Raw genomic sequence first — 13,527 nt, forward strand, 5'->3', positions numbered from 1 at the left:
CCATGGGGGCAGCGCCTCTGGGATAACATATGTAAGAAGGGGGGAAAGTTGCTGTGAAACAGCAACTGCGGCCAGAGAGAGGAGTGAGAATATATGAGATAAACAACTCTGCAGACACCAAGGTCAGTGAAGAAGGAGGGGGAGGAGGTGCTCCAGGCACCGGAGCAGAGATTCCCCTGCAGCCCGTGGTGAAGACCGTGGTGAGGCAGGCTGTCGCCCTGCAGCCCATGGAGGTTAACAGTGAAGCAGATATCCACCTGCAGCCTGTGGAGGACCCCACGCTGGAGCAGGTGGATGCCCAAAGGAGGCTGTGACCCCGTGGGAAGCCTGCGCTGGAGCAGGTCCTGGCAGGACCTGTGGACCTGTGAGAGAGGAGCCCACACTGGAGCAGGTTTGCTGGCAGGACTTGTGACCCCGAGGGGGACCCACGCTGGAGCAGCCTGTTCCTGAAGGACTGCACCCTGTGGAGAGGACCCACGCTGGAGCAGTTCATGGAGAATTGCAGCCTGTGGGAGGGACTCACATTGGAGAAGTTCGTGGAGAACTGTCTCCCGTGGGAGTGACCCCACGCTGGAGCAGGGGAAGAGTGTGAGGAGTCCTCCCCCTCAGGAGGAAGGAGCGGCAGAGACAACGTGTGATGAACTGACCGCAAGACCCATTCATTCCCTGTCCCCCTGTGACACTCGCGGGGGGGAAGAGGTAGAGAATTCAGGAGTGAAGTTGAGCCCGGGAAGAAGGGAGGGGTGGTGGTGGGGAAGGTTTTTTTAAGATTTAGTTTTATTTCTCATTATCCTGCTCTGACTTGATTGGTAATAAATTAAATTAATTTTCCCCAAGTCGAGCCTGTTTTGCCCGTGATGGTAATTGCTGAGTGATCTCTCCCTGTCCTAATCTTGACCCATGAGCCTTTCGTTACATTTTCTCTCCCCTGTCCAGCTGAGGAGGGGGAGTGATAGAGCAGCTTTGGTGGGCACCTGGCATCCAGCCAGGGTCAACCCACCACACATGCTATGGCTTGCATATTCCAACAGATAAGTAGTGATTTAGTCAGGGTAGTTTGGGGCATATAATTAATTTCTGATTACAAGGCTGTTTTGTGGTGTGAACAATAGTACGTTTTACTGCAGTAAGGACCTGAAATCTTTTCATAAAAATTTGTATGAAAAAAAATGTAGGGAAAAAGCCCAAACACTAGTTCCCCATTGTTGTTTGGGACAAAAACCAGTAGACAAAAAACAGAAATAAAAAAAAGTCCCGTATGCATTCCAAGATAGGGGAGAACCAAATATAGTTAATGGAACTGCATTCACTTTAAAAAGAAGGCTTCAAAAAACCATCAGTTTCCAAAACATTCAGTTTATGTGTTTACAGTTCAGGAAAACAAGAGCCACCAGGTCTCACTTCTCATCTTGGAGATGAGAATACCCAGCTTCGGGTTACTGTCCCTTGCCCAGTTTGCTTTCCTTAGGTATATTGATAGGACACAAGGCTGTAACAAGCGGCTTCCTTGGGCAACTCTGGGGTGTTCTGACAAAAAAACGTCTGTGGGGGAATCATCTTTTTTCATAGTCCTTTCTCATCATTTTCAAAATTAGACTTTTCAGTTCTTTCATTTTAAAGTACCTTCTCACTTGCAATTATTTGGTATTACACAATGTATTACAATGTGTCTACACACAATTAATACAACGTGCTCTGTATGTAGCATATGGAATACAGCATTTTAGAAGTCTATGCTGAATCAAAAATGAATAATAGATTCATTTATATTGCATTTAACTTTGGTAAGAAGTACAAAAGTTTATTATTCAATATTTCTATTCCACTGATGCTCAGAGACCTGTCAGGATTGAAGTGATGGTTGTACTATACAGAAACGGTCCTTGCCCCTGTAAAACCTAGACGCGTCTTTTGCTTTTCATATATGAAAAGTCTGAAAATGTATCTAAGTAGTAGTGGATAGGTGACCTGAACAGACTTCATCTTAACTGAGCCTTCTGTTTTTCATTTCTCATGGTCTGTTCTGTTATGGGTAAGTTCATTAGATGTGCATTGAGCTATGTGACTGACATCTTCCACAATTAATGCTCATGTATAATTAGATGCAATGCTGACAAGGGCTCTGTTGTTTTCTATAGTTTCACAGAAAAGCCTTTTCCTTCTTTTTTGGCACTGATCCATTAAAACCATTGCACCATGTTCAGCTGGTGACTGGGAATGAAAATAATTTACAGCCATTAAAACATTGCTCCTGTATCATTAGCTCCACCACTTGGATTAATCTGATTTTTACAGATACAGTAGTTCATAGGGGAATCCTTTCTCGAAATGTAAAAAGTCCTGAGGCAGTGCCCTAGTAAAAGCATCTGGCTCAATTACTCTATCCTGAAAGTTTAATGTTCAGTGTTTGACTACCAGCAAAGTTTAATTATGACTTATTTTACTAATAATTTGGGTTACATTGTCCTCTAGTGGCTCATATAGATAACTGCCCTGTTGAGAGAGTCCTTTTGCCTTGTGTTTTTAAATCCTCTCGTACTCTTTTCATACAAGTCCAAGTCACCTCGGAAGAGGACTGATGCAATAGCCAAATAAAAAGTTTGCATCTTACTGCCACTCTATCAGTACAGCAAGATCTGTCCTCTATAACTGCGTATTGTCTGCTTAAGAAACACACATTTAAAATAGTTCAAAATAACAATAGAGAGTTGTGAGAAGATACTGCATTTAATCAGAGCATTTGATGGAAACAAATATATCCTTCTGACTGACAGTACAAAGAATAAACTCAGTATGAATTTTTTTTAATAGGTTGAAGACTAGTTCACTTCCACAAAATACAGAGAGATCTCATATGAAGGAAAACAGAACAGCCCTTCAGCATCTCCTGCGGCTACTCACTTGTAAACCTCGATAACACCAGGCTTTTGCCCTGTAATGTGGCAGTACCACCTTTCATAGGAAGCAGTGAAAGCACTAGAACGCTTTGCAGCTGGATGTTTGCCAGCATAACGCAGATGTTCGCAAAGAGGAGAAGGGATGTGGGAGCATGGAGAATAATGCCAGGGTGTTTGCAGTGACAAAACGCACATTTTACGTTACTTTGAAAAGGTGATACCATATTCTCTAGCGTGCTGAGTTTATGTCGCCCCTATGGCAGAGCAGTAGGCTTGCTTCCAGCGGAGGCCTTGGCCCTGGTCACGGGAAGTACGGCAGGCACGGCTGGTGGGCTGCTCCGACTGGCGAGTCTTCCCTTTTCATACTGTTTCTTCCTTGACCAAATGCCACGAGTAATGACGAATAGAAGTTGCTCTGCAGAGATAGTTTCTCTATGTGTAAGAAGAGGAGGAGCGCTATAAATGGTTCTGTTTATACCTCCAAGATTATGTAGGAGAAGCAGCAGTTACAAGTGTCAAAGAGTGTGGTTTCTGTCTTTTTAAAGAAATGGTGGTGCACTCCAGCAAGATGATAGCTCATGTTTTCTGTTGCTGTTTGCAATAATAGGAAAGACAAAGGAGTACTCTGACCTTACAGAGTTGATTTCCGAGGCTTTTTCGAAGTAGCGTGCCTTGTACTCTATCAGGGAAATAATATCAGGATTCAGTAAAAATTCTTTTCTCAGGTCCTCGATCTCTGGCCACCTTTTTTCTCCCTCCCTTTTTGGAGAGGCCTTCCTTTCAACCAGCAGTGTGACAGTGTGCATTGCATGGATGTCATTCCATGGTTGCTATTCATTCCCTGGGCTGATCATCCTCCAAACACCAGGAGAGTTGCAGAGTAGCTTAATTATACTTTTCACAGCGGGGTCGTGCATTTGGTGTTATCCACGTACTGCCTCAAACTTGCACGTATACCCACACCTAGCAAGCGTCAATAACCGCCACAGCTGAGAACGTGCTGACAGAAACAAAACGTATAAAGGCAGCCTTGAGGTATAAAATGCCTTCACCTCATGAAATCATCTGTGGTGCCATTCTTACAGTTCACTCAGAGGTTTATTAGGTAGTGATGGATGCAGGAATACTTGCAGGGACTTACTTTTATCTAGTGCTCTGTGGCTCTTCTGCCACTGGGGATCTTTTAAACCAAAGGCAATGCTGACAGAAACAAAATGTATAAAGGCAGCCTTGAGGTATAAAATGCCTTCACCTCATGAAATCATCTGTGGTGCCATTCTTACAGTTCACTCAGAGGTTTATTAGGCAGTGATGGATGCAGGAATACTTGCAGGGACTTACTTTTATCTAGTGCTCTGTGGCTCTTCTGCCACTGGGGATCTTTTAAACCAAAGGCATGCCTTTGGTTAAGAAATCACATAGGAGCTTTATTTCTTCTTATTTATCCGCCAGGAGGCGGAAGGTCATGGTTTTTATTTTTCTTTAACAAAAAGGCTTCATTTTAAAAAGTGCTTTTGTAACTCTTGCATCAACATATTTTTTGTCATGCTTTGCAATGTTATTTTCCAGGGGTTTATAATTGTTTATTTAACCTAGGTGCTAAGCAAAGTTCTGTTTTATCCTCAATTCATAACACAGGGTTTTATCCTTTATGTACCAAAGGGTGAGTTGTACAGATTGATCTATTTGGAGCTTGCTGACTACAGTTTCTGCTGTAATGATTTTTTAAACATTTGGCTTTTCCAGGTAGCTATCAGGCCAGTGGTTGCCCTCCCTCCACACTGGAATCTTTTACAGAAACTCATTACTGCTTCCCAGGCGTGCTTCTTCTGACACCCCAGCAGCGAGGGGGCTCTGCCCCATCATTAAAGTCACAGTAGTGCTTCCCTCCACCCGCTGCTGCGGCAATGCTCAGGTTCCTCCTGCAGGCAAGGAGAAGATGTGACCGATTACGCCTATTCCTATTAATCAGGAAAATGCAGGCTTCTCTTCAAAGTAGAGGGGGAGGTTGCTCCTACCAACCGTGTCGGTCACTGTTCTCTTCCAGCTGTGTGTTAACTCTATCTTCCCATAGTGCATTTTACATCAGGGTTATGTCAGCAGAGTCTTTCCAGAATAACCTAACCCTTGATGTCAAACTCAGTCAGAGCTGGAATCCAATGGAAGCAATTTTTGATGGAACTGACCCCTCGTGACCTCTCTCATAAGGCTGTCTGGGAACCGTGTATGCTAATGGGAAAAATAAAGTGGTGACCTTGTGTATTCTCAGACTCACAGGGTGTAATCCTGCTCAGCATAGCAATGCATTTGTCAGGTTTTTGACGAGCGCTTTACAGCCGTCTGCCTGGCAGGTGCCCCCTGCCTACCTGTGTAGGGGCCTCTATCTGCCTCTCTAATGCCTGCAGATGCAAACGTGTGAGTGCACCTTGCTCAGTAACAGATGTCTTTACAGAACAGACGCCGTTACTCCTTGCTTTTCTGTATGAATGTAGAAAGCATCCTTTGGTGGAAAACAGGTGGTAATTTTATTTAAATCCAACTGTATCGTAGAGCAATAAAACTAATGAGATGATAAAGCCTTGCCAGGTTTTCCATTTTGATAAGCATCTAATCTTGAAACTGTTTTAATCAAGCTTCCTTATCAGATGTTCTCATTTCTGTGTTGCCAGCACGCACCTGAAATTACCGCTTGGCCTCAGATTAAAAGGTGATGCTGTTTTGATTTGTACTGTTAAATCATTTCTGTTTGAGGATTAATTTTTTGTTTGGCCTTTCCTAAAGGCAATGTTCATCATTAAAATGGCTGTGCATGAATGGTAATGTACTTGCATTTTCTCTCACCAGAACAACGAAATGGTGGAACTACAGAGGGTACGAATGAAAGATGAAATTCGAGAGTACAAGTTTCGAGAGGCGAGACTCCTACAGGACTACACGGAGCTTGAAGAAGAAAACATCACTTTACAGAAACTGGTGTCCACACTGAAACAGAATCAAGTAAGCATCAAAAGATTCAAGGCGCTATGCTGAAAAATGACAACATTTTCTCCAATTTCCATAATATGATCCCGCAGAACGCTTTGATGGAAGTTTCCTTGTATGTTTTTTTCAGTTGGGTTTTTGCTAAACACTTATTCTGAAACAGTGTTATTGGCCATTTTTGACCTATGGGGAGGCCCTTACCTCAGTTTTAGGAAAATCCTGGTGAAATATTTCATTGCAGAACTTTGTAATAGCAGAGGAATTCTTAAAATAGATAGAATCTCATCTTTTTGCTTCCTGCTTTTCCTATCCTCCCTCCCTGCACGCTGAACTCGGTGCCCAGCGGCAGAGTTCGGCCCTCCGTTTCCTCTCAGTTGGTTTCCTGCACGTCCTTTCCTCTTCTGAAGTGGAGAAAAGAGGCAATAATCTTCCCCCGTTCTCCTTTTTTTTCCTGCTCCTTGGGTTTTCCTGTGCTGGTGTTGCTCTCTTCTCAGCCATGCTAACCTGCAAGTTTAGCAAGCTTCAAAAATAGGCAAAAGGGACATTAGATGTTCCTAGTTTGTCTTTTGTTTTCCTCATTACAGCAATTTGCAGCTGATGGCAAACCAACACACTGTAATTCTCGCTGCAGTGCAGATCGCATCCCGAGAAGCCACCGTAAACAACAGCCCCATTGCATCCAGATGTCAGCAGTCGTGGGGTCTGTTCTCTCCCCCTTACAAACGCACAGCTTCCTTTGCTGCTGTATATACATACCGCTGAGGAAGCAATCAAGAACACGGTTGTCCTTCAAATTGAACAAAAGGGATTTGTTCTCATGTCAGAAGAGCTAACTTGCTGTGATCAGTATTTAAGTATCCAAGTTGGATGATGTAACACTTTCTGCCTTTTACAGGCTGTCCAGACCAGCATAACATGGCGCTCCGTAACACCATTTCCTTAGCTGCTAACAGGTGGTAACTGCACTGCCTTGCAGCCCCTGGTTTATGTCCTAATCTACTGCCTGGTTCAGTTAGGGCTTTTATCAAATAGCCAAGACTGTCACAGCCTCTAATGGCAACCTGGAAACAAAGCTGCCTTATTCCTGCAGGAATATGCAGTACTATTTCAGCTATCTTTTACTGCTATTTTACCGCTCTAGCCCAAATGCGATTGAAACATTTAAAACAACAGAGCCATGCTGCAGAGAATATGCTGGTAATAGAAACAGGTACATCGTTTCCTTATTTATGAAGATAGCCAGACTTTCACACTCCTGAAACTGAATTTATAGCAGATCATCTTTGTGTCAGAGTTATTTACCAAGCCAGCAAATTCCCCCTTTGAGGCATGGAGTTTTTCCTCGCCAAGCTCATAGGAGGCATTTTCACACTATCAGGAAATTAAAGACCCCTTTATGGACTGTCCTACTTTCCCACAGAAGAAAATCTGTTTGCAAGTGTTTGTATTTGTCATAATATTTCATTCTTAATGAAACCGAATGCCAGCAGTCTGTGGAGAAAAGAAGCATCGCCACATTTAGAATGGCTTTAAAAATCAGTCATTTTGCATCACGTATCCATGTGTTTGTGATTCCTAAATAGCTTTGATCTACAAGATAAAATTTCAAGAGCATTTTATACTTTCATACTTTAATTTACAAAACTGTATGTTACAATTCTTAGTGCTAAACTGTCATTATCTGGGTTGGTGTTTTTTGTAGCCTTTGTAAGCAAGAATCCATGAGATGGTAACCATATAGATAATATAGACCTCTGGTTTTCATGTGGATTTAAAATTTTAAAAGGTTTCTTTAGCCATGTCCTTAAGTTATAAACATAGCTACTTGATGGGATTTAATAATTTTTCTGCTGGACCTCTCTCTCCAGTCAGGAAAGATATCAAGTTCCTAAATGTAGATTTCAAAGTATCATCGATTTTCCTTTTCTATTTATCATTTCCCAATATGACTTTGGAACTTTCTTTTTTGTTTGAAATGTTTCCATTCTCTGGGTTTGAAGATTAGTGCTTTGGTTTTTAAGTTTGCCTTTCCAAAGGCTTATGAGTACAAGACTTTTGACAGGTTGATAAATATTCTACTCCAATAGGAATGGTTGATATTTCTATTTTCACCAAACCTTATTATAGTTTGTTTAAATATATATACGTCAAATAAAAAATATTCTAGACAATGCCTTAAAATTGCAGATAACAATGCATATTAATGCATTTGAATGAGAAAAGCCTCAACTGAAAAAAGCTTTTTTATGGAAGCATCAAAATTCAGTATTTCTTTTCCTCTTTCACCAAACTATTAAATTATTTCACCCGATATTGGGAATTTTTTGCATTTAGCAATGAAAAGGTGGATGAGTAACATGATTAGAATTAAATTAAAAATCAAAGCATGATCATTTTTACCAGGAGAGTTGGTCAAGCATGGACAAGGACCTTTACAAACAAAGCTCTTCCTTTTCATTGCTGTGGGATTTTCCAACAGTGAAAAGGAAGATGAGGAGAGCCAGCAAGGGAAGGCGTTCTGCAGTGGGGATCGGCTGCACCATCTAGATAGAATAGAATCATAGAATCATTGATGTTAGAAAAGACCTCTAAGATCATCGAGTCCAACCGTCAACCCAACACCACCACCCACTAAACCATGTCCCTAAGTGCCTCATCTACTCGTCTTTTAAATACCTCCAGGGATGGGGACTCAACTGCTTCCCTGGGCAGCCTGTTCCAATGTTTAACCACTCGTTCAGTAAAGAAATTTTTCCTCATGTCCAATCTAAACCTCCCCTGGCACAACTTGAGGCCATTTCCTCTCGTCCTATCACTAGTTACTTGGGAGAAGAGACCGACACCCACCTTGCTACAACCTCCTTTCAGGTAGTTGTAGAGAGCGATGAGGTCTCCCCTCAGCCTCCTTTTCTCCAGGCTAAACAACCCCAGTTCCCTCAGCCGCTCCTCATAAGACTTGTTCTCCAGACCCTTCACCAGCTTCGTTGCCCTTCTCTGGACACGATATTGCTAGGCAACTGGTTTTGAGCTAGATTGGGTTTACCTAGGCTTTGCTTCTTGTTAGGTGCAATAGAAAGGACTGAATAAACATGGGAGCTGCCTTTTAAAGAGGAGAGAAGCAGCTGTTTTTTTCCTCAGCCCGTACTGCCAATAAATACCTTGATAAAATACTGCACCTAGGTGTGTGGGGCGGGGAGCCTGCCCTCTGAGAAGGAGGAAGACCAGCGAGTCCCTCCAAGCCTGGCGAGGCTGCACCAGGTCACTGGCAGAAGCCCTTCAGGCAGCGCTGTCAGAGCAACAGGTTGCCAAGTGCTCCAAAATGGCATCCCCAACACACAGTTCAAGGATTGTGTGGCTGGATAAGCTGTTTACTACATTTGTCTAGTAGTTTAAAAATCTCCAACAATTTGGGGCATCCTAGAGTTTAAACTGATTGTATGAATAGTTTGCTGTTTAATTTTTAAAATCAAATGCTTCTTGAATAATGGAGAGGCTTGTATGACACAGAGGAGAGAGTTGAGGCTCTTCTACAGTTTTTGTACTTGAACACTACTAAGACACCAGATACTTTAGAGTACCCGTGCCTGAGTGCCTTTACATCTGGTAAGAATTTAGAGAAGACGACATCTTCAGAATACTTGCAGTTAATAAATCAGACTATATTAACCTGAGATTTGTACATACTATGATATACCAACATTGCTTATGGCAGTTCATAATAAATCTATGGTAACCAGGATATCTGCTACTAAACAGCCTTCCTTCCATGAAATACATTGTTTATTGTCATAAGTTACTCAGAAAAAGGTGTTATATTTCTTGATTCTCACATGCTGAAAAAGTGAGCAGTGGAGTATTTAACAGAGCGAGCTCTACTTGCCTTTTCTGTGCAGACAGTTCTTTGCAGCTGCAGGCAATGTCTGTTATTTCAAACTGTATTTTCTGTAACACCTATTTCAATAAGGCTGATAAATGGCAGGTTTTCATGACTCAAGTTTTAGTATTATGAATGTTCTTTGTCTTGTCTAATTCAGGTTGAATATGAAGGCTTAAAGCATGAGATTAAACGATTTGAGGAGGAGACAGTGTTGCTTAATAGTCAGCTAGAAGATGCCATCCGGCTGAAGGAGATTGCTGAGCATCAACTGGAGGAAGCTCTGGAAACTTTAAAAAATGAAAGAGAGCAAAAGAACAATTTGAGGAAGGAACTCTCCCAGTATATCAACCTCAATGACAGTATGTATAACAACCATATTAATATATCAGTAGATGGATTGAAGTTTGCAGAGGACGGGGGTGAGCCCAACAATGATGACAAAATGAACGGACATATCCACGGGCCTCTCGTGAAACTCAATGGTGACTACCGAACTCCCACGGGTAGGAAAGGAGAATCTCTGCACCCTGTCTCCGACCTCTTCAGTGAGCTCAACATATCAGAAATACAGAAACTGAAGCAGCAACTCATGCAGGTAAGAGCTGAATTTAATGTCCTGAAGTGTTTAGACACGCATCCTGTGGACCCTAGTGCCAGCTTTTGCAACGATTTCCCCCAGTGATGTTCTTGACCACGTATGTCCTGTTCTCAGACTTCTGCTTTGGTGTTTCTTCATATCAGGTTTTGCTAGAAATACCCCTAGTAAACAGAGTATCTGTCTGCAAAAGGTCAGTGCGATCTGAGCAGGTGTTTAGTGCGAAGAGGAGAAAGGGACCTAGTTGCTGTGGTTGCAGATGGTTAGATTTTTTTTTTCCTGCTTCGATAATGGGAAATGTCCCTGAAATTGCAAGTGGAATAAAGTACTCTTCAATAAGACCAAAGCTATCTGGAAAAAACCCCACTAAAATACAGACAGACTTGATTATGCTCCCTTGCAAGTCAGAGGGAGTTTTTGCCATTAAAGTCAGTTTGAACAAGATCTGGCGTACCGTCAAGAGAGAACAAAAGAAGAGGAGCGCTCCTCTTAATAACTGTGCACTCGGAGAGCATGTGGCGTGTGAGATGTCACAGAGTGCCCTTGTCCACCCTGGCAGTCCCGGCGGATGCGCAGGCTGCAGGGGGTGCCTTGGGGACCATACAGCGAGCATTTGTTCTCTGTTCATCCAAGCCCAGCCCAGGCATAACCAGAATAGGAGCCTGGGATGCAAGCCAGATAAAAATTCAAGCTGCCAGCCCCAATGCTGACATCATCTTAGAAGGGGGTACAGTGCCACACAGAGAAAGGGTCCCACTGCCCAAGCTGCTGAGCATCTTCTCTGCCACAAGAGCTTGAAAGGTTTTGGCACCATCAAGGAAACATCCAGTATTTTCTAGCTGCAGGCTTCCAAAAAGTGCTTCTTCTAAAGAGGGTAAACGTAAATCCTTTACGGCATAAAATGTAAAAGGTGATTTGGAAGTAAAGTAGAGCAAACCCAATTTTCAGTGCTTGCTAGAGAACAATAAATCCCTGCGTGGTCTGTCCTTCATTTGCTGAAGAGTTAATTGCTCTATTTATTTCATTGCCAAACGCACCATGGGAAGTTTTGATCTGAGCAAACACTGATTACATCTAGTGCTTTGCACAAATAACTTTGATGCAAGATATACATAATTCAAGTGGAAAAGCTTGAAATTTGGAATTTTGTTTCTGTGAAAAATTATGTCAGAAACTTTTCCAGTATTAAAATGTAAACAGTGTGCGTAGTTTGTGTATATATGCATATCTAAAAATATTCATGTGTATGTACACATACATTTATGTATATAATATATGCACGTATATATTATATGCAGCTTTTGATCTCATTCAGGAATACAATGTTAAAAATTGAAAAAACTACAGCTTCAAAAAAAATGATTTGAAATGTTCATATTTTAAAATACAACGTAAGCATTTTCAACCATCATTTACAATGAAGTTCATGCAATATAAATTTGGAGTAAAAGCTGTTTGGAAATTAAAACCAAGATTGTTTGGGTATGTTTTGTCTTGATTTTATTAAATTAAATATTGAGCTTGATGAATCAACAAACTTCTACTTGAAAGGTACTGCAAATGTTTTGATCATCTCTGACTTAAAAACTTACTTATTTTACATGTCTTAAACAAAGAGTCAGCCTTCTGACAGTCAGTGGCCACAAGCTGCCCATCACAGGACCCTAAAAGGACTCTAGAAAATAAATAACCATTTTTCGGTCACAACAGCTTTGCAGGGCCCCAGCACCCTCACACAAATAGCCGCCCCCATTGCTCAGCATTCTAATCATGTTAAAAGGTTTAAAAAGAAGGACTAGACCCAGCTGGAAACCTGATTTCTTTAGATACTGAGAAGGCTTACTGCAAAATGCTGATGTGTACTTCTTTTTTTAAGTCGTCATCTTCTCTGTTGAGTTGCATCAGCTCACCTTGGGTGACACAAATTAAATGTGAAAAAATCCTCCAAAAACTTTCCTCATAGTAGATGGGAGATTGAATTGGGTTCAAGCTGACAAAAGGTAGTTCTTCAGCAAAACTGGATTTTTTTCTCCTCAGCAGTGTCTTTGCCATGTGGTGTTCATTCAGCAATATCTTAGTATTTGGTATGTGTTCCTCTTGTTTTCTCTGAAGAGGCTGTTCTATGACAGACTGCTGAAGGAACTGACCCTCTCCTGGGAAGTATTTTTATGTCTATAGGACAGCAGGCTCCTTTTTTGAGAGACACAAACTTCAGATTTGCCATTTTGTACGTGTGGCAAATTTTTTCACTCCTCAATCTCAAAAAGAAGCCTTCACCCAAAAAATTAATATGACACATATAATTCTTTCTGCAGGTTTACGATGCTGCCGCATGATTTGTGCTGGTCATTAGAAGAGATTTAATTGCAAGTGTTCCCTTTCCATCTTTTAAATCCACTAAGTAACAAATACCTTGCTGAAAATGCTCGTATTCTGAGATTTTCTTGGAAAAGCTCAAGGCTTTCTGCTCTGCTTTCATGTTTGTTGTCCAGTGGGAAGAATTATCCACCTCATCTTTAAAGCCTAGGACTTCTTTCTTCCTTCCATGGTGATGCTTTCCCTATACCTGAGGCCAACATCATATTTGGAAAACTTAGATTAAGTTCTCTTAAAAAAACAAACAAACAAACCACAAACAATTGGCACAGATTCAAGGTTCTTGAATTGAGTTTTCCTGTTCACTTGTTCCAGGCTCCACCAGGAATTGTTCACTGATATTCTGATGTTATTTTAAAAAAAAAAGAAAAAAAAAGTGATAAATAACAATGGTAAAACTGGTGTGGTGGGTTGACCCTGGCTGGACACCAGGTGCCTACCAAAGCTGCTCTATCACTCCCCCTCCTCAGCTGGACAGGGGAGAGAAAATGTAACGAAAGGCTCATGGGTCAAGATAAGGACAGGGAGAGATCACTCAGCAATTACCATCACGGGCAAAACAGGCTCGACTTGGGGAAAATTAATTTAATTTGTTACCAATCAAGTCAGAGCAGGATAATGAAAAATAAAACTAAATCTTAAAAAAACCTTCCCCCACCACCAGCCCTCCCTTCTTCCTGGGCTCAACTTCACTCCTGAATTCTCTACCTCTTCCCCCCCGCGAGTGTCACAGGGGGACAGGGAATGGGTCTTGCGGTCAGTTCATCACACGTTGTCTCTGCCGCTCCTTCCTCCTGATG

The 13,527-nt window shown here is 41.9% G+C and overlaps 1 protein-coding gene across 1 annotated transcript in view; it reads left to right on the forward strand.

Annotated features, from left to right (window-relative positions):
* BICD1 (BICD cargo adaptor 1) overlaps positions 1 to 13,527 on the forward strand; it is an 86,904-nt gene that overhangs the window by 31,328 nt on the left and 42,049 nt on the right. Inside the window, exons 2-3 of the mRNA XM_009288400.1 lie at positions 5,742 to 5,894; positions 9,914 to 10,351. Coding sequence (XP_009286675.1) covers positions 5,742 to 5,894; positions 9,914 to 10,351 — 591 coding nt within the window. The remainder of the gene's footprint in view (positions 1 to 5,741; positions 5,895 to 9,913; positions 10,352 to 13,527) is intronic.

The sequence above is a fragment of the Aptenodytes forsteri genome, unplaced genomic scaffold (genome assembly GCF_000699145.1).
Source record: "Aptenodytes forsteri isolate BGI_AS27 unplaced genomic scaffold, ASM69914v1 Scaffold56, whole genome shotgun sequence".
Taxonomy (NCBI): domain Eukaryota; kingdom Metazoa; phylum Chordata; class Aves; order Sphenisciformes; family Spheniscidae; genus Aptenodytes; species Aptenodytes forsteri.